Raw genomic sequence first — 21,107 nt, 5'->3', positions numbered from 1 at the left:
TGTTAGATTATTTTAGGTTTGTTTACGTTAGATTAAGTTAGGTTAGGTTAGACTAGGTCAAATTATGTTAGATCAAGTTCGGGCAGGTTAGTTAAGGTTAGATTAGGTTAGGTAAAGTTAGGTTAGGTTAGATCAGGTTACGTAAGGTTAGGTTAGATATAGTTAGGTTAGGTAAAGTTAGGTTATGTTAGATCAGGTTAAGTAAGGTTAGGTTAGGTAAAGTTAGGTTGGGTAAAGTTAAGTTTTGTTAGATCAGGTTAGGTTAGGTTATGTAAAGTTAGGTTAGGTTAGATCAGGTTAGGTAAGGTTAGATTAGGTTAGGTAAAGTTAGGTTAGATTCGGTAATGTTATAATAGGTTTTGTTAGGTTAGAATAGGTTAGGTATGTAGGAATAAGTTAAGTTAGGATAGGAGGTTAGGTTAGATTAGATTAGGTTAGGTTACGTTAGGTAAAGTTTGGTTAGGGGACGTTAGATAAAGTTAATTCAGGTTAGATCAGGTTTATTTAGGTTGGGTCAAGTGAGGTAAGGTTATGTTATGTAAGGTTATATGGCATTAGGTTGTGTTTAGTTATGGTATGGAAAATTATTAAATGGTATGTTATTATAAGTTATGTGACGTATTGTTTTGAGTTTGATGATAAACGAGGATAGTATTATAAATGAGTTTTGAGAATACACGGCGGGTGTTTGTTAGATGTTTTATTTTTTTATTTCAGGTGTTTTTTCATGAAAGTAAGTATATAGCTATGAGTGACGAGTGGTGAGAGAAATGTGCGCGGGCACGTATTTAATATATATGTGTATTGTTGAAAGTAAATTTGATTGATGTGTGTTTGTTAATAGTATATAATGTTTTGTATATATGCGTATGTTTTAGTATAGTTGTATGTTGCAGATAATAATTGTAAATGAATGGGGCTGTGTTCGGTTATCTGGTTTTTCCATATGCTCCCTATATAGTCAGTCAACGCAGATGACGCTGCCACAATACAACCTCCTTTTATCCACGCGCACTGCGCACTGAGTCGACAGGAGGCAGAATCTACTCAATCTAGGAATGGCAAATTCGAAGCCTCTGATTGGTCAGTTAGTAGGATGGTTTCGATAATACCTTTTCAGATGAGTCTTGCGTAAGACAGTTTTGTTAATGCCAAATTTTGACTGACTTACGCAATACGTACCTTTTTGAACGTAAGTACGAAAAGTTACGTGTACTTAGCGAAGTTTCGTTAATCTCTGCCCTTGGTCTCGCCCTGTCTGCATGACGTTTGGTGACACTCCCTAGAGGCTCCGTCAATATGGCCTAATTTACAGCGGTTGACATGAGTCAAGCAGTTCAACTGTAATGTTACTCGTTACCTGCGACTTAATGCAGTGGCAACTGCCGGAAGCTAGTCCCAGCGCCTCGACTATACCATAAGCGCAGTGACTTCATGTGTATAATGAGCAACTTCTTTGTCGACTGTTGGATTTCAAAGGCAATTCTTGCCCTCTGTCAACTTGCAGACGGTCAACTTTCGTACCATAGTTCCTCAATGTAAAGTTCATGAGTATTTTAAGAACCAGCGCGAATAAACACTTCGCAAAGTTTAGGTGTATTACTATCTATTGTGACGGTGATGGTTATTTTGTGTCCTTGCTTACATACATTTATTGACAATCAGAGTGAATTATGTCCCTTTTCATTGTCATTAATCTCCCATTTCACGTTTTCAGGAACTTTGCTTCATTCGTCTTTCTGTTGAATGACTGAAAGACGAATTTTTTAAAGAGGGCGAATCATGACTCATCGAATCCTAGGATATGACGAGTAGATTGACAACGAAAATATGTAAATAATCGATGACTGAGCGTTTTCATTAATATTTTTTATTACTCCTTCTGCCGAAAATTCCACAAGACTTGCTTCGCAAAAATCTTTTCAGAAGTTGACTCAGCAAACTAGCAGAGATTTAGCGGGATCGACGCAAGGAAAGACACGTTTGTCCCCGTCGCAAGGCGCGGTGTAGAGAGAACTGTTCGTGCTCATCCATCGATTCACGTACGCGCATTCGCCGTCTACAGGAGGTGTTGCCCATTCACCCGCAGTCACAGGCTTGTTGCTAGGAACGTGGACCCAAGTTCCGTTGATTTTTCATACGTTCACCCAAAATTGGTTCACACCTGGGAGATAAAAAGTTATACTTCAACGTTCTTCCCAACAATGCACTTTTCACTTATTAGTCAAATAATTTAATCAGTTCTTATCGCGCATCGTGATTTAATTGATCATATGGACTTTCAGGCTAATTTTTTAATCAAATTTCAGATAATTTTCTGCCAAAGCACCTTTGCTTAAAATCAGAAGACCTTGTTAATAGGCTATTTGTACTCAATTTTATATTTGCGAGCCAAGTCTAATTTGGCAGTTTAGTTTGTACTGCATTATTTCGATCGATTGGCAGTTTAGTTTGTTCTGCATTATTTCGATCGATCAGATTAACCAGTTTGCATTTTTTCAGAATTTTATGAGGTGTAAATAGATCAAAAATAAATTCAGATCGAAAGTTCAACGCCAAGAAAAAAAATTCACCTCATTTTCATCGAAAACGTAGTGCCGACCTGCTCCAATAGCAGTTCAAAATTTGCATTGAAAGTACAACCAATAAATTTTCACATAATCGTCCGATTGATTCCGTTAAGCGCATCATTGAATTTCGAACTGATGATAGAACATTTTCAATGAAAATATTGTGAATTTTCAGACATTTTCTTTGCATTAAGTATGTAGTTAATTTTATACTTAGGGACCGAATGACACGAATGTTCTGACCCTTGACTGATGATATCCAGTATGTCGCTGATCTTCTCAGGCGTGTCAACCTCAGCCAGGAGCAGTCCATGGTAAGCACAAACGGTCACCGCATCACAGAAGAACTCTTTTCTAAAGCTGGTGCCGCACGAAGCGCCGCAACAAAAGTGAACGCAGGGGTTCTTGGTGTTTGTGCAGCACTGTAGCGTTTCCTCCTGAAGATTTGTTAGCACAGTCCCACCTAGGAAAAATGTTTATCAATATCAATTACCAGTAAAAGAATAGAACTTGAGTTCCTAATGAGCAAAAAATTTATCATGAATTTTAAGCCAATATTGGAGACACTTAATTAAATCAGCTATGGAAATAATCTTTTCTCCACGATTTTTAACATGGAAGAATTTAAGCTTAAAAACTATGGCCTAGATTTCACAGATGGTAAGCTTAATTCTTACAGGAAAACGATGATCAATACGAGAATTCAATCAATTAGCTCAAATTACCCTGTTATTTTTTCGAGAGTTCCACATTGACTGTCTGGAAGTATGGTATTTAATGTTTTCACTGTTTAAACTTCTCTGCATAAAGAAGTGATTCCAACTGAATTTTTTAACTTCGAGGCATCTAAAACAAGCGATTAGAGGCATCTAAAACAGGCGATTAGGAAACCGCTGCTACAATAGATTATTGTGGTCATTTTTGATAAACAACTGAGACTTTATAGTACACATTTGTATGCTACTGATTGATGCATTACTGTACCAAGCATTGGTTACGATCTCTAACATTCCCGACTCATAAAATTTTTCAATACCGGAAAATTTCTACATTATTTTACATATATCGTTTTCTCACCTCCGCTCACTACGCTGCCTGCAGCACAGCTTGAGGTGCAATTGCCGTCGGTTGTTATCCTCTCACCGTCCAAGAACGCGCCCAGGGAGGTGAAGCACGCCGTCGTAGCTGAGATACCAGAACATACGCGCATGTTAGGAACGCAGCCACGCTAATGTGCGGTTGCATTCTTGTACAAAATATTGGAACTATTTGACAACAAAAACATGAAAATTTGTGTTTTGTGAGTGGATATGCATTAAATAGTATTAGAACAATAATTAGTTTAGATTTGGGTAACAGTGTGATTGCATAATCCCAATGAGCCTTTCGTTAACAAAATATTGATTGTAAATAAAGCCTAGTATCCAGAAGTGGCGCTCTGCCACTCAAATTTTATAGATTCCAAAGACAATTTTATCAGAGTACTGGGGCCGTACTATCAAAAATAGTTGAGATTTGGTAACTCTTTCAGCGAATCACTGATGAATTTTTTAGTCGCTACGTATACTTTAAAAGAGTTATGATAGTACGGCCCCTGGCCACCTATGCTTCCCACCAGAGCTTAGAACGTAGACCGTCTCGCCAGTACACGAGGGTTGGCTTGAATCGTAGACCCCATTCGCTGCGACACTGCAGGTGCCGCCGCTGTACTTGAACATGAGTTTGCCTGTAAATCAGGAACAAAATTAGCGTTCGTGATGCGTCATGAAGAAATAAGCGCATTTCATCATGTGTTTTCGTGAAATTCCTAATATTCACTGAAATTCGAATTATCGCATGATTTGAGTGGAATAATCTATGAAAAAAGTTTTCAATTGTATATTAACGGAACCGTATCAGACTGGGCATCAGTGCGCAGTGGCGTGCCACAAGGAAGCGTCCTGGGGCCTATTTTGTTCGTTGCTTTTATAAATGATCTGCCAAAAGTAGTGTCCAGCGTGTGCTCCATGTATGCCGACGACACAAAAGTTTATAATACAGTGAAGAATGTGTCAAATAAAGCGCAATTGCAAGATGATCTTGACAGCTTAGTTAACTGGGCTGATACGTGGCAGCTGCGGTTTAATGCTGACAAGTGTAAAGTACTTCACCTCGGGAAGAAAATCGCCAGTCATGAAAAGATCCGATCAAATGATACGAGTTTAGATCTATGAACAAGGCACGAAAAGGAAAAGAATCGGCGACAGGCCACATCAGGCCTACATTTTCAGCGCCGACATCATTATGTTATGTTATGTTATGTTATGTTATATAATTGCGTATTTCGTAAACATACTGTGAACAAAATGAGCTTCTTAATATTTTTAAAAGTCAAATGATCAATTTCAAATTAAATCGATTAAATTTGACAAAAAACCCTGAGATAATGCTGATTGTGTAATATGTATATCACCTGCATCCAAAGTAGCTTGGGCGCAATCGATGGTAGACTTGACGCCGCTCTTGACAACCCACGTGATGTTTTGAGTGCTCGAGCTTGTCAGCTCAACGAACTCAGAGGTGCCCAGCTCGATGGAGTAAAGGCTTCCTGACACAGAGTTCGCCTCCGCAGCGCAGGTTGAGAATAAGTTGCTTTGTAGGTTCGTTTGCAGGACAAACTGCAAGTGATAAAACCTTCGATTACTTAGAGGGCAGACTGAAAGTTATTACAGCTATTATTACTTGACGGGGAAATGGAAATGATAAAGCCTTCAAATAATTAGAAGTAAAAGTAAAATAAGTTAAATGCGATTACAGCAATGAATGCCAGCTATTTAAACCCATAAGTAGTGCAGGTAAAATCATAATAGATTGTTTTTGAGATCAAAATTTATTTAAAGAGGAATAAAATGCGAAATAAATTAAGAATAAAAAGACAGTTTAATTCACCATAAAAAATTTCCGCCTGTAATATTCTGGCATATTTATGCTCAAGAGAAAATGAGCAATCCCATTAAAATGCTGCACGATAAAAAAAAATCATATTCACGTTCACGATTATTCATAGTTACATTTACGTCTTTAATAATGCATCCCCATTTTTTATTCATAATACATTTTAGAATTGGTTATATCATCATTACTAACCAGAAATGTTAAAAAACAATCATTTATGACAATCTTGAAGTTTCTTAAATTCACCCACCGTAAAGGTCAAAAATTTATTTAGTAGAAGGAATATATTTCTCCTGAATATTTGGTTTCGAATTTGTCCAAATGATAATTTAAATGTAGAGAAGTTTTCCCAACTTTGTTGTAAGAGATTGGTTGGTTAACGCTCGTGGCCTTGTATGGATAACAGGTGTTTGAACACCTGTAGTTCCAATGTGATATGAGTGTGTAGTCCACTCCGCTCGACTCACTCATGAGCTGAATAGAAGAGTTCTATCAAAATCGAAGTAACAAATATCGAATAGATATTCTATCGGTTAACGTGTATAATTTTGCTAGAATATTGTTATATCTACACGACACATCCTCCATTTTCGTCTAATTATTCGCAGCATTTTTACAATTCAGCTATTTTTTTTTCATCTCTTAAAAATTATTTTAGGTTCTTGTAAAATTGCGATTTTTTTAAAGACTAAGACTTTTCCAGTACAAATGATTTTTTACCATTCCTTACCACGACCATTCTTGCTAACTAGCCTCAAGTTCTTCATCTTGTTCTATCTTCCTGCTCTATTTTGTTCTTCCGTCTTCTCATCAATGATCGGTATATAATATCCAATGAAAGTTGGAAAAGAAGTAAACGGGAAAATTTCGCAATATGAACAAAATTAATTAATCCTCTCATTTATTATATATTAACTAATGTCGACTGCACTAGGCAGAGCCGACCTGATATTTGACGGTACAAATAAATGTGTTCTGGTAGTTACATTCAAACTATACAACACAAACCTCTCATGCCATGATGTTATGTATGACTAGAGCATGCAATGTTTATGTTTATTGAAGTTTAGCGTCTGATATTTTGCGGCGTGAAACATCGAATTTGATAATTTAGTTTAGTAAATACTGGATCACTCCGTACAATTGATATATACAGGTTATAATTTATTTATTTTTTTGTTTTGCAAAGTAACCATAGAATGTCTGTGATCATGCTGAAGGTTACGTCATGATATGAACTATTGAATTGTTCATTCAATTTTGTAGTTGTATATATCTCGTAGAGAACGCAACACAGAAATATTTTCAAATAACACTTTTTAGCGCCTGTCTTGCAATCGCATTATTTTCAATATTTTTTAGTTCGACACAGCGGTTAAAAAACCGTGTAAATTTTTCGAATCTAAACAAATCGAAAATAACCGTGCGAATCGATTTGTTGCAAAGCCTTGTAGCGAAGAGGTACATGTCTCGGGAGGACATCATTTAATTAATATCATATTTTATGGCCCAAATTAATCTATTAAAACAAATAGGTCTCGTCTATTAGACCGTTCCAATTTATACATTAACTAGAAGGTAACCTTTGAACAAAAGTATAAGCTCATGTTATTGCGTTCTCATGTTACACGTGTAAGTTTTGCGGTGAACACTTGTTTACCCAACCAATGTACGGTTGCTATGTTTGGTACACGTCAGCAATTAAATGTTTATAACACGTCAGCGTAATATAAACTTTTTCGAGCAAAGTTTAACAACAGCTTTGAGAACCCAGGAATCAAGATTTTGGAAATTAGTTTACAAAATTTCACGAAAGAAAAAACGTTTCATTAAATGGGTTGCATCAGCCACAGCACATTTGTACTGATTTGAAGTTTAATACACGTGTAAATATCGCTGTGAACACTTGCGACATAATTATTGTTGCTGCAGGGCGCTGCTGCAGAGCGCTGGTGCAGGGTGCTGGTGCAGAGCGCTGGTGCGGCCAGTTCGAGTGCGACCCTCGCCTGAGCAACAACTGATGGACGCGCCTGCCTTACTTCTCGCGCTGCTGGTGGCGGCAGCCTCGCCTGCCTCAGCAACGGTGGGGAATAAATACTTGTTCATATATACTAACCCACCAAACATCTGATGTTAAAATAACATTGAATAAACATTGTGTCAAAGAAATAAACTCGCAATCAAAGTTTTTCAATTCCATTTGCCTAAAGGGTCATGATCTGAAAATGTTGTTTTTCTTCTGCTGAATAATGGTATTTCTTGGATTAATTATTACTGTTTTATTTTAATTATGCATTAAATTTTAAATATCAGGCTAAAACTTTTTAGCAGACGCAAAATAAATAATAAGAAAGTTTAATTGAAATGTGATGAATGCTTTTCTGAAAATGGTCTTCGAGACAATCGTTATAAAATTTTTGCCCACATTCAAAATGACAGTAAACATATTAATTTCATATGCAACCTTGTTAATTTATGTCTACCAGTTTTGATCACATAAAAATGTTGTTATAACGTCTCAAAATGTTAATAATTCGCAGAGTAGCACTTTTCTCATGAATTTATTCCACCTTTCATTTTCGCTCAGGATCAGACGTCGTCTGCTGGAATGCCTCGCGCTAGCGAATCCTCGGAAACGGTGGGTGGATTTAAGCAACTTCAAGATTGTCATAAATGATCGTGTTTTAACAATTCTGGTTAGTAATAATGATATAACCAATTCTAAAATGTATTATGAATAAAAAATGGGGATGCATTACTAAAGACGTAAATGTAACCATGAATAATCGTGAACGTGAATATGATTTTTTTTTATCGTGCAGCATTTTAATGGGATTGCTCATTTTCTCTAGAGCATAAATATGCCAGAATATTACAGGCGGAAATTTTTTATGGTGAATTAAACTGTCTTTTTATTCTTAATTTATTTCGCATTTTATTCCTCTTTAAATAAATTTTGATCTCAAAAACAATCTATTATAATTTTACCTGCACTACTTATGGGTTTAAAAAGCTGGCATTCATTGCTGTAATCGCATTTAACTTATTTTACTTCTACTTCTAATTATTTGAAGGCTTTATCATTTCCATTTCCCCGTCAAGTAATAATAGCTGTAATAACTTTCAGTCTGCCCTCTAAGTAATCGACGGTTTTATCACTTGCAGTTTGTCCTGCAAACGAACCTACAAACCAACTTATTCTCAACCTGCGCTGCGGCGGCGAACTCTGTGTCAGGAAGCCTTTACTCCATCGAGCTGGGCACCTCAGAGTTCGTTGAGCTGACAAGCTCGAGCACTCAAAACATCACGTGGGTTGTCAAGAGCGGCGTCAAGTCTACCATCGATTGCGCCCAAGCTACTTTGGATGCAGGTGATATACATATTACACAATCAGCATTATCTCAGTGTTTTTTGACAAACTTAATCGATTTAATTCTAAATTGATCATTTGACTTTTAAAAAATTAAGAAGCTCATTTTGTTCACAGTATGTTTATAAAATACGCAATTGTGAACAATTGAAACTTTCTTTTTCACCGATTAGTCCACTCAAATCATGCGATAATTCGAATTTCAGTGGGAATATTGGGAATTTCACGAAAACGCCTGATGAAATGCTATTACTTCTTCATGACGCATCACGAACGCTAATTTTGTTCCTGATTTACAGGCAAACTCATGTTCAAGTACAGCGGCGGCACCTGCAGTGTCGCCGTGAAGGGGGTCTACGACCCAAGCAAGCCCTCGTGTACAGGAGAGACGGTCTACGTTCTAAGCAATAGTGAGAAGCATAGGTGGCCACAGGCCGCACTATTAAACCTCACTTAAAGTATACGTAGCGACTAAATAATTCATCAGTGATTCGCTGAAAGAGTTACCAAATCTCAACTATTTTTGATAGTACGGCCCCAGTACTCTGATCAAATTGTCTCTGGACTCTACAAAATTTGTGTGGCAGAGCGCCACTTCTGAATACTAGGCTTTATTTACTATCAATATTTTGTTAACGAAAGGCTCATTGGGATTATGCAATCACACAGTTACCCAACTCTAAACTAATTATTGTTCTAATACTATTTAATGCATATCCACTCACAAAACACAAATTTTCATGTATTTGTTGTCAAATAGTTCGAATATTTTGTACAAGAATGCAACCGCACATTAGCGCGGCTGCGTTCCTAACATGCTCGTATGTTCTGGTATCTCAGCTACGACGGCATGCTTCACCTCCCTGGGCGCGTTCTTGGACGGTGAGAGGATAACAACCGACGGCAATTGCACCTCAAGCTGTGCTGCAGGCAGCGTAGTGGGTGAAGGTGAGAAAACGATCCTTGAAAAATAATGTAGAAATTTTCCCGTATTGAAAAGTTTCATGAGCCTGAATGTTAACGATCGTAAACCAACGCTTGGCACAGTAATGCATCAATCAGTAGCATACAAATTTGTACTATAAAGAATCTCTAGTTTATAAAAATTGACTACAATAATCTATTATAGCAGCGGTGTCCTAATTGCCTGTTTTAGATGCCTCTAATAGCTTGTTTCAGATGCCTTGAAGTTAGAAAACTCAGTTGGAATCACTTCTTTATGCAGAGAAGTTTAAACAGTGATAACATTAAATACCATACTTCCAGACAGTCAATGTGGAACTCTCGAAAAAATAACAGGGTAATTTGAGCTAATTGATTGAATTCTCGTGTTGGTCATCGTTTTCCTGTAAGAAATAAGCTGAACATCTGTGAAATCTAGGCCATAGCTTTTAAGCTTAAATTCTTCCATGTTAAAAATCGTGGAGAAAAGATTATTTCCATAGCTGATTTAATTAAGTGTCTCCAATATTGGCCTAAAATTCATGATAAAATTTTTGCTCATTAGGAACTCAAGTTGTATTCTTATACTGGTAATTGATAATGATAAACATTTTTCCCAGGTGGGACTGTGCTAACAAATCTTCAGGAGGAAACGCTACAGTGCTGCACAAACACCAAGAACCCTTGCGTTCACTTTTGCAGTTGCACCGGCCCTTCGTGCGGCAGCGTATTTAGAAAAGAGTTCTTCTGTGATGCGGTGACCGTTTGCGCTTACCATGGACTGCTCCTGGCCCAAGTTGACACGCCCGCGAAGCTCAGCGACATACTGGCTATCATCAGTCAAGGGGATCCAGGTCAGAAACATTCATGTCATTCGGTCCATATATATGAAATTAACTATAAATTTAATGCAAAGAAAATGTCTGAAAATTCACAATATTTTCATTGAAAATGTTCCATTATCAGTTAGAAATTCAATGATACACTTATAATGAAACGGACGATTATTTGCAAATTTATTGATGTTACTTTTACTACACATTTTGAACTGCTATTGGAGCAGGTCGCCAAAACGCTTTTGATGAAAATGAGGTGAATTTTCTTTGCATTTTCCTGGCTTTGAACTTTCGATCAGAAGTTATTTTTGAACTATTTGCCCCTCGTAAAATTTTGAAATAATACAAACTGGTTTATCTGATCGATCGAAATAATGCAGTACAAACTAAATAGTATAGAATAATTAGACTTGGCTCGCAAAAATCAAATTCACTACGAATAGCCTATTAACAATGTCTTCTAATTTTGGGCAAAGGTGTCTTGGAGGAAAATTTTCTGAAATTAGATTAAAAATTTCGCCTGAATGTCCATTTGATCAATGAAATCATAATGAACGATAATAACTGATAAATTGTTCGATTAATACATGAAAAGTGCATTGTTAGGGAGAAAATTTAAGTATAACTTTTTCTCTCTCAGACGTGTTGCAATTTTGGGTGAACGTTCGAAAAATCAGCGGGACTTGGGTCCACGTTCCTAGCAACACGCCTGTGACTGCGGGTGAATGGGCAACACCTCCTGTTGACGGCGAATGCGCGTACGTGGATCGAAATGCAAACAATCGACTCAAAACCGCACCATGCAACGGAGGACGACGTGTCTTTCCTTGCGTTCCAACTAATTCTCTGCCAGTTTGTTAGTCAACTTCTAACTATAGATTTGTGTCACGGAAGTTTTGTGGAATTTCCGCAGACGGAGCAATAAAAAGCATTCATGAGAACGTTTAATCTTTGAATATTTACATGTCTTTGTTGTCAATCTACTCATTAGCTCATAGGATTCGATAAGACATCCTTCGTCAAGCAAAGTGAAATAGTAGATTAATAGTGATGAACAGGGACAAAATTCATTTTAATTATCAGTGAATGTAGGTGAACAAGGACTCAGAATAAATCTATCTTGCAGTAATGCTAACACTGCAATATGTATTACCTACCATCACCTTATACGGTAATCCGCCTTAACTTCGCGCAGCAGTTATCGTGGGTTCCGCTAAAATACTCATTATCTTGACATTGTGAAATTATGTTACGAAATTCACTGTCTGCTGCAGAGGGCACGAATTGCCTTTGAAATCTGACAGTTGACACAGAAGTCGCTAATGATACACATGAAGTCACTGCGTTTATGGTATAGTCGAGGCGCTGGGACTAGCTTCCGGCAGTTGCCACTGCATGAAGTCGCAGGTAACGAGAAACCTCACAGTTGACAGGCTTGACTCATGCCAACTGCTGTAAATTAAAGCCACATTGACGGAGCCTCTAGCTAGGGAGTGTCACCAAACGCCATGCAGGCAGGGCGAGACCTGAAGGGATGACGCCCACTGCCGACACCACGAGAGCCAATTAAGTGTCTGTTGCTCAGCTACAACAGATAGCTAAGAGCCTGAACATTTCTCCTCGCAGGCTCTCTGTATGCTGCGAGGATTGCGCTGCAGAAAAAAAAACATTAGACCGGTGATTGTTAGAACCGCTGTCTTCTAGAACGCCTCATTATACAGTTATCTAAGTGAAATGTCAAAAGGCACTCGTGGTACGAGAAAAAATCATGTCTAACTCGATAATTGTCCGCGTGTTCACTGACAAGGGAAATGTTTAACTAATAACAAGAAAAATATCATAATTCTTTTAGTTGGCCGATTCATCTTCTATCAGTTTAGAAATAAATTCTACCGAACGATTTTACGACATGAATTATGTCATCCGAATAGGACTTAAAGTGTTTTGGTGAATAGACATACATACATTAGCTGCATAATACAAGTAATTATTATCGCTAAATAGGATAAAACTTGTCTCGTTAAAATTTTTTTTCACTATGTGCACTGAATGTTACACCAAAGAATGATTGGGCTAATACAAAATTCCTTAGATTTCATCGGGCACAATTCAGACAAAGTTATTTACAAACAAATGCAGTCTTATATGTTTACAGTAAAACAATTCAAAACTCACACTCCAAAATCCAATCTGATGAAGAGAATGAATATAAATTTATAGTTTGTGGTTCTATAGGCATTACCTCTAAAATCGAATTTATCTCAACATTCAAATTATAATATTCATACAAGTACGCGTACATAAATCTTCGATTGCTCTCAAATTTTTGCCATTCAGGAAATGGAAGCTTTATTTATCACACAATAACTTAAGAATTAGTTTTGCTTCACAATCCTAAATATATCATTCAGTTAACGTGCATCATGCGCGAGCCTCATGAAGACTTGCGTCACGCTGACAAGTTCTTCATTTCTTTAGTTTAGTTTATTTGATATCAAGTCAGACAAACAAAATTTCATTTATAGCCTATCTCCAAACACAATTCCTGTGTTTAAATCAGGAATTGTGTTTATGGTGTTTCTGCGCTGGGAGTGACGATATTGGATTGAAATTAATGTAATTTTTCTGTCGTTAAATTCTAATAGACAAGTTATTCATGAAAGTTCAACGAAGTCTCAGACTCGCACCGCAGAGCTCAGTATTCTCGTGTTGGTTGCGACCACGTTTGAGATTATCGCGCTATATATTTTTGCTTCTTGTAAGTTGTATATTACTTTTGAAACCCCAACCGTCATCCTGACGCTAGGTTAAAAGATTGTAGGAACGGGGGCGGTGGGGAGGAAGGGGGTGTTTTGTGGTGGGTGACTTGGCGGCATTCGTCAATCAGCTGGTACGTATTAACGTATGTTCATGGTTTGCACGTGTACTCAGGTCCGAGACGCAAATAACAGATTCGAAGCGTGTGTCATTCATTACCTTGAAACACTAGTTTAAATCAATAAAATTTCAGTCATTTGTCCTCGTACTTGTGACAATGTATTCGTCATATTTATTGTTGTTGTGTCTGGATTTTACCTGGGATTAAAATGCTACTTTCAGCTAGGCGGAATCACGAAGCGGTTAGGAAGAGGAGGGTCACGGTAGCGGCTGGCTTGCTTGTGGTGTTTAAGCAATAAACTCGGAATAGATTCTTTGTGCGCATTTGCGACAGAATAATTTAAAGTAGTATTCAAATTATTACTAAGTGTCGCACATGAAGAATGTTCCTCACATCGATTTCAGTTCATTTAATAACAACGTACTATAGATATCGTTGGCTCCTTATGATTTCACAGACACTCACAAGAACAAGAACAAAAACCAAAATCCGCTACACGTGAAGTGATGAACCTCCATGACAACAGTTGCTAGCAGCAGTGAGAACAAAAAAAGCTACAGAAGAGGTTTTGTTGAAAGTTAATATCGAGTTACAACGGGAATTTTTTCAGTATATATTGATTTTTGAGCATATATACATACGCCAGAATCTCCATGTTAGTAATTATTACAGACTTAATCATGATGTAGTCATCGAGATGCCGTATTCGAAATAATCAAATGAGAAAACACACTTGAACTAACAGTGCAGTCAAATGTGACTCTGAGTACAGGAACTCTAGCCCAGTGGTTCTCAAACTTTTTCAGGCTGGCGCCCTCTTTGGCTCCCTAGTGAACTTCTAGCGCCCCCCACAGACACATATTAAAGCATACGCCTCTTTCTTGAAATTTAGTACGCTGCAATTTTATTAGATAAATGTTAAACACAAATGTGTATTTCACAAATAGAGCCCCTTTTAGTGAACCAATACGTTTTTAAGCTGTTTTAACTGTTTCAGCACTAGAAACCTAGGACGTCTCGGGCAAATTCACGACCGGACTCGGGCCCAGTCGCACGACCAATCTTCAAATTCAATTATCAAGTAATATCTCCCAAACTAATGAACGCAGCTCAAGGAAACTTGGAACATATATTTATCAGAACCTAACGTTGAATTATAGCTCGTAAATATTTTTAAGTTTCACCTTCATTCGTGAGTTATATTGCGATAAAGGCCTAAATTCGCAGTGATCAAAGAATTTCTTCCAAACTACTGAACAGATTTCAACGAAATTTTGAATATACATTCCTAACTACCAAGCGTTGATTTTTTTGGCTTATAAAAATTTTTTATTTTACCTTCTTTTGCGAGTTTTTTTTTTCATTTCACAGTCATTCTTGATTTCACACTTCCTTATATTCGGCCCGTATCGCCGGATAATTTGTCGCTTAAATTCGCGGCGATCAAGAAATTTCTTCTAAACTACTGAACAGATTTCAACGAAACTCTCAACGGTGAATGTTTAGCTCGCGACAATTTTTCTATTTTATTTTCGTTCGCGAGTTATACAGATATAGGAGGAACGACCGGCTTTTCTACCGGCCGGTTTAACCAAGAGCCGTTTACGTATATCCGTATACGTATAGCCGTATAACTGGCAAACGAAGGCAAAACGAAAAAATTGTAGCAAGCTAAACATCACCGTTGCTGAGGTTGGGTATTTAAATACTAAGTTTCGTTCAAATCCATTCAGTAGTTTTGGAAGGAATTTCTTGATTACTGCGAATTTAAGCACGTATTGCTGTTTAAATCACGAATGAAGGTGAAATGAAAAAAAAACTCGCGAACAAAGGCACAATCGAATAAATTTTTAAGAGCTAAACATTAACGTTCGGTAGTTAGGACTGCAAATTCAAAATTTCTTCGAATCTGCTCAATAGTTTGGAAAAAATTTCTTGATTACCCGATACTGTGAATTTCAGCCCGTATTGCCAAATAACTATGGCAAAAACAAATAAAGGCAAAATTAATAAAAAAAATCACGAGCTTAACATTGCCGTTAGATCCCAATAAATACGTGTACCAAGTTTCATCAAGTTAAGTTCATTAGTTTGAGAGATATTACTTGAACATTGAATTGGAACTTGGCCGTGAGATCGGCCGCGAGTCCGGCCGTTAATTTGTCCGAGACGTAAACCCAGGAACGGTTAAAAAACAAATCTGGGTGAAAAAACCATCGCTGGGAGTCATGATGTTCTGCACGTGTTGTGTACAAATCGTCAAACAAACGTTCGAACTTCTGACTTCGACTTCGGACTACCGCCCCCCTATCGCCCCCCAAACGCCCTCTTCTGCCTTACTGCCCCTCAAAATCTTTCCACCGCCCCTAGGGGGGCGATATCGCCCACTTTGGGAACCACTGCTCTAGCCAGTGCATAGCGCTCAAAGCTGCTGTACTCCAACAGGGCAAGTGTCAGGCAGCGAGAACACCGATAAAGCTCTAAATCAGCACAATCCTCTGTTCCAAAGTTACCTCCCGATTATCACCGTAACTGGCGTGATGCGGTACTGTGTTTCAGGAAGTATCTCGTCTCCGGTAGACCAAGTTCTTCCAACAGTAACGACATGGTTATCGGGAGCTCTCAATTAACCCTGAGGCTGAGAGAACATGCTCCGGGCCAGTGATGAGGCTGTAATGAGTGCTAGTCATGAGCTGAATTAGTCTGAGTAGTGCTAATCTCTTTGGCTAAAAGGTCCGTGCGAGAAGCCTCTCTACCCTTGGCCAGGCTCTGGGGCTTGGCATTAGCAGGACTTTTGCCAGAAGAGGAGCCCGTAACAGTGGCAGGTTTAGGCTGAGCCATCCCGTCCACACAAAGAAAATAAGCATGATATTTATTGCAGTTCCTGCACCTGCCTGTAAACTTGTACTTACAGGAGCCGATCTCGTGGTTCAGGAACCCACATTCAATGCATCCGCGTAAGACCTTCACCTTATTTAGTTTAGCAGATGGAGAAGAATATTTAGTGCACGAGGTTATTTTATGGTCATGAAAATTTGCTGCTCCGTCAGATTGACAGAGCCAGCATCCTGCTTTGTGATCGACAGGTGAATGTTCAACAGCCACCTTCGTAGCTAAACTGACACTTCTACAGTCAGATGACTGAGGGGTCATAGAATCTCTGCTAGTAGCACCTGTTTCCTTCAACCTGGTTATCACCTCAAAGGAATTCTCGAGTATATCCTGTAAAGAGGGTTTTGACGTGTTAAACAATAGTCGTCAGCGGTTTCTTAAAGCCGTCAGACAAACCGTTCCACAGGAAGAACTGCAAGAAAATGTCAGTATCAATTCTCAGACGATTAGCTTGATCTACAATAATTGTACGGGCCTCACTAACCCACTGATAAGGAGTTCTGGGGTTGAACTTTAAGTTAACGAGCTTACCAATCACGGAATACTGCTGCACAGTCCTGTTGGAAAAAGCGTCAGTCAACACATCCTTCGCCTTATCATAAGAGAAATCATCGTGAGGAACAGAGTCTGCAATTTGCCTGGCAGGGCCGACAGCTGCTGAATGAGATATAAACATTTTTCAAATTGCGTAAGGTTAAATTTACCGATTATACGCTCAAAGAATGTAATAAATTGTTCAAATAATTCAGGTTGCCCATTAAATTTAGGCAATTCAATTTGAGGTAGCTTAAGTTTCGGCAAGTTACCCGACCCAGGAACAACTGTTCGCTCTGTAACAGCGGCACTATATACTGCATTCAAAAGCGCGACGCGCAAGTTTGAGCTGGCCTAAAGCTACTATAAGCTTATCAGATTAATCATCTGATATATCGGTCTGATGGGAGAACTCATCGGCACCCCACAACCCATGCGTAAGCATCATAGTTTCAATCTCCGTATCAAGGGTGGAAATCTGTCCCTTCAAAAGTTCAAGTTTGGCAACATAAAATTCGATTTCACATTCAGAGTCGGGAAAGGATGCATTTAGGCTATTAAGACATTTCGTTAACGACTGCCGCTTGCCTGCTCTTTGATGAATCATCAGCTTAATTGCTGGATCCTTAATCTTAGAAGATGAATGCCAATCAGCTTGAAGCTGGTGAACAGCCTCCGCGTTAGTGGCATCATCAACAGACATTTTAAGAATATAGATATATTAGAATAAGAAATAGAATATACAAGAATAGAATTTATTATTTGTTTCAACAATATAAAATAGGCTCAATGTATTTCAATAAATCTATTAAAATTGAGATTTGAGAAATTGAGCATAAATTGCACACCGCCTGCAGAGAGATAATCGGGAATGGCAAACAGGTCAGCACACCAAATCACAGCCACGGCCACAAACTCACCATCACACAAGATCCGGCCATGGAAGCTTGAGCAAAGAGTTAGGACTAGAATCCGGTTCGAAGGACCATATACAAAAATAATGAATATTGAATTTCTAATAGAGGATGACTGAATTTCCGACTACAGTTATTAACCATAACCAATTTCAACAAATCAGGAAAATAAGAGAGGATTTGCTGCTAGAAACTGAACAGGCTTTATTCAAGTTCAAAGGATGGATCAACGGCTGGCTCGCTCATCCATGGCTGGCCATGAACATCACACGGTTCACACCTGCCGGTAAACAAACCCAAACTTGAGAATTGGTTGAATATAGTACATGGCTAATTAATATCAGTGTTCAACAAAAAATCGGTGGAATTCACAAATTAATAACGGTCCAAACCCTAAAGGATCATCAAATTTTGAAAAATTGGCTAGGAGCGAGGTAAGCAGGTTCTGGCCAAGAATCAAGCCTCACCTCTGACGTCTCCGAAGCATCAAGGAGTGTAGCTTCCAGGAGTGTAGCACCACCGTGACCACAGCTGCTGAGCAGGAGAACGTCTGAGCTCCAGGTAGGGGAACCACGCTCTCGTCGAGCCACCACAACGTCAGATCAAGAGGAGAGCAGGACCGCGGCCTTAAGATGCTGAAGGTATGCCTTCCAAAAACTGCTAGGCAAACACAGGTGAAGCGGGAGCACCGTGCGGTTAGGCTGGTGTAAGAAATCTGATTGTTCTTGCTGCTATTATCCTTCTTCGGGTTTGGTTTGACACCGGCCAGAAAAGCGGATTATTTACCACTAATAAATTTAATGAATTTAATGAATTCCACCAGATTTTTGTACAGAATCGAATACATTTGGCCCGCTGAACTGATTTGTATAAGACTCTGAATTGCTCTGAATCTCTGAATCACTGTGACAATCACTCAGATGTCGATCCTAAATTGTTATGCATGACGAGATTCGGCCAGTCTTAGCATCTGCAGCAATTATATTTACAGGAGCTCAAGATTTATAATTCAAATTTATTTATTTTAAAGTATACATATAATGCGATCCTGAGACTGGCCGGCCTTACAGTGGTAAGAAGAATAGAAATCAAATCAAGGTTGATTTCTTGAATTGAATTAAGAAATGATTAAATATGCAATACGTCCATGCATTATTCAGCACATTTATTTCTTGGATAACAATTGACAGCAAATAGGTATTTTTATTGGTAATCTACAATGCCAAGAAAAGAAAGAAGAAAAGAAAAGAAAGAAGTCCCTTGACCACAAGACATTTGCCAAATAGTGAGCTGGAACGCTGATATATTCATATATATAAAAGTTATGTGATATATATATAAGATGTTATGTTCTTAATTAAACAAGCTATACACTTTCTCTACACTTTTGTGGTCATAATTATACTTCCATGGAAGAAGAATTAGGCTGCAAAATAGTAAAATGATTTCTCGCTTTTTCAATGGCAATATATGCCGTGGTAAATGCCTTGCTTCGTGTATTGATCGCAGCATGAGCCAATTAATGGAGGTTACCTCGCTGCCGTCGAAAAAAGCGATCCAACTGTAATTTCTTGCTCTAGTATAACGGTCAATGAACATTAGTACCAACAAAATTTTCAGTCAACAATAAGAAAAATCTTGAAGTTCGAATTATACTAATATAAATGAAAAATCCAGCTGATATATAGAGCGAAAAGCACAAATATTTGGTTGATGGTAAAACTTTCGACTTTACAGGGATTTTCTGTAAGTACAAATAAAGCTCATTCAAACGTAAATAAAATAGAGAAAGCGAAAAGTAAATCTAGTTTTAATTTAAAATTAGCGCTGTTTATTAAAATGATTACACCGTTTATGGATCACGATTAGACCTTTTTTTACTTATTATGCATTTAAAATAGTGAGCTCAAAATCGTAAAATCGACAGCAGGCTATGGATATTGTAGATAACGACATTACGAGATGTTTTTAACAATATTTGTAAGTCATCTAAAAAATCACAGCATCACAAAATGGATACAGTATACCAACTTTGATGTATTCAGTCCGAAACATTTTAGTTCATCATATGTTTATAGTTCATGTGTTTAGTTCATCATATGTTTAGTTCATCATACGTTTAATTCATCATACGTTTAGTTCATCATACGTTTAATTCATCATATGTTTAGTTCATCATACGTTTAGTTCATATGTTTAGTTCATTATACGTTTAGTTCATCATATGTTTAGTTCATATGTTTAGTTCATACATTTAGTTCATATGTTTATTTCATCATATGATAATATCTACGCAGTTCAGTTGTGGCAAGTTAAGTGGCCCACACATATAAACTTGATAATAGAACACTTGCAGAGAGTAGCTGGAGCTCGAGTATATACCAGTATAGAATAAACTGATTCGTTGATCAACTGATAGACTAAACTAAAGGGTCCAGTTTTACTAGTATACGTTAGTTTTGTGGATCCATTGCCGTAGCTATATATAAATATATATATTTATTTTATATATGTGACAATGCATTATCAAGTGACAGAATAAATAATTTTAAAATTAAAAAAATTTATATATTAAAAAAGTATAAATAATTTTTAAATTATAATAAATAAATAAATTATAATAAATAAATATAAATAATTTTAAATATTAAAAAAATTATAAATAATTTTTTTAATATTTAAAAATATAACAAGAAATTCATTGTACATGTGTTACATCGGAGACACTATCCTCTTTAGAAGTATTGTCTTTAGCAAGTAATTTTTAAACGCATATTATTAGTCTTATTTGCTCCTACATCTTAGCACACAAGTGTTGTTACCGACATAATTTATTTCTCAACGCATCATAAACTAGCTACCCGCATTGTGCACGAGCCAACATAGCCATAGTTCCTTACTTCACTACGTGCGGCGTGCGTGAGGGCCGTCGTCCCGACTCACCAGCGAGACAGGCTCAGACAGCAAAACATTAAATATAGCGAGTGACATAGCCCTTGGCTCAGAGAAAATTAGTTATTCGGTGTGAATTTTTTTAAAGGCATTATAATTAATCAGAATCAAATACATTTTCCGACGACATAATATTGGACTCATCCTGGAAACGTTTGATTTTACCGACACCAATTGAAAACGGGAGAGTATTTTAATAGAAAGTTGATTTTACATTACCTTCAGAATATTTTTAAACCCGTTTTCCTGCTGTTCCTTAACCCTATCCCTCATTCACTATTCCTC

General features: G+C 37.6%; 2 protein-coding genes and 1 long non-coding RNA gene across 3 annotated transcripts; 1 reads left to right on the top strand and 2 right to left on the bottom strand.

Moving 5' to 3' along the window:
- Positions 1-4,147: 4,147 nt before the first annotated feature.
- Positions 4,148-6,243, bottom strand: LOC108679042. The gene is made up of 3 exons (XM_018167551.1): positions 6,235-6,243; positions 5,023-5,227; positions 4,148-4,296 (listed from the first exon to the last, which is right to left on the bottom strand). Exons 1-3 carry the CDS (start codon positions 6,241-6,243, stop codon positions 4,148-4,150), a joined length of 363 nt encoding a protein of 120 aa, XP_018023040.1.
- An 882-nt stretch (positions 6,244-7,125) lies between these two features.
- Positions 7,126-11,595, top strand: LOC108679041. The gene is made up of 8 exons (XM_018167550.2): positions 7,126-7,136; positions 7,437-7,587; positions 8,092-8,142; positions 8,670-8,874; positions 9,174-9,284; positions 9,715-9,822; positions 10,437-10,670; positions 11,293-11,595. The coding sequence occupies exons 1-8, from the start codon at positions 7,126-7,128 to the stop codon at positions 11,511-11,513; spliced, it is 1,092 nt and encodes a 363-aa protein (XP_018023039.1). The 3' UTR covers positions 11,514-11,595.
- Positions 11,596-18,056: 6,461 nt separating this feature from the next.
- LOC125177595 lies at positions 18,057-18,525 on the bottom strand. The gene is made up of 2 exons (XR_007156588.1): positions 18,338-18,525; positions 18,057-18,150 (listed from the first exon to the last, which is right to left on the bottom strand). It is a non-coding gene; the product is annotated as an uncharacterized LOC125177595 (long non-coding RNA).
- Positions 18,526-21,107: the final 2,582 nt, after the last annotated feature.

The sequence above is a fragment of the Hyalella azteca genome, unplaced genomic scaffold (assembly GCF_000764305.2).
Source record: "Hyalella azteca isolate HAZT.00-mixed unplaced genomic scaffold, Hazt_2.0.2 contig3397, whole genome shotgun sequence".
Taxonomy (NCBI): domain Eukaryota; kingdom Metazoa; phylum Arthropoda; class Malacostraca; order Amphipoda; family Hyalellidae; genus Hyalella; species Hyalella azteca.
This window is presented reverse-complemented; position numbering and strand designations above follow the sequence as displayed.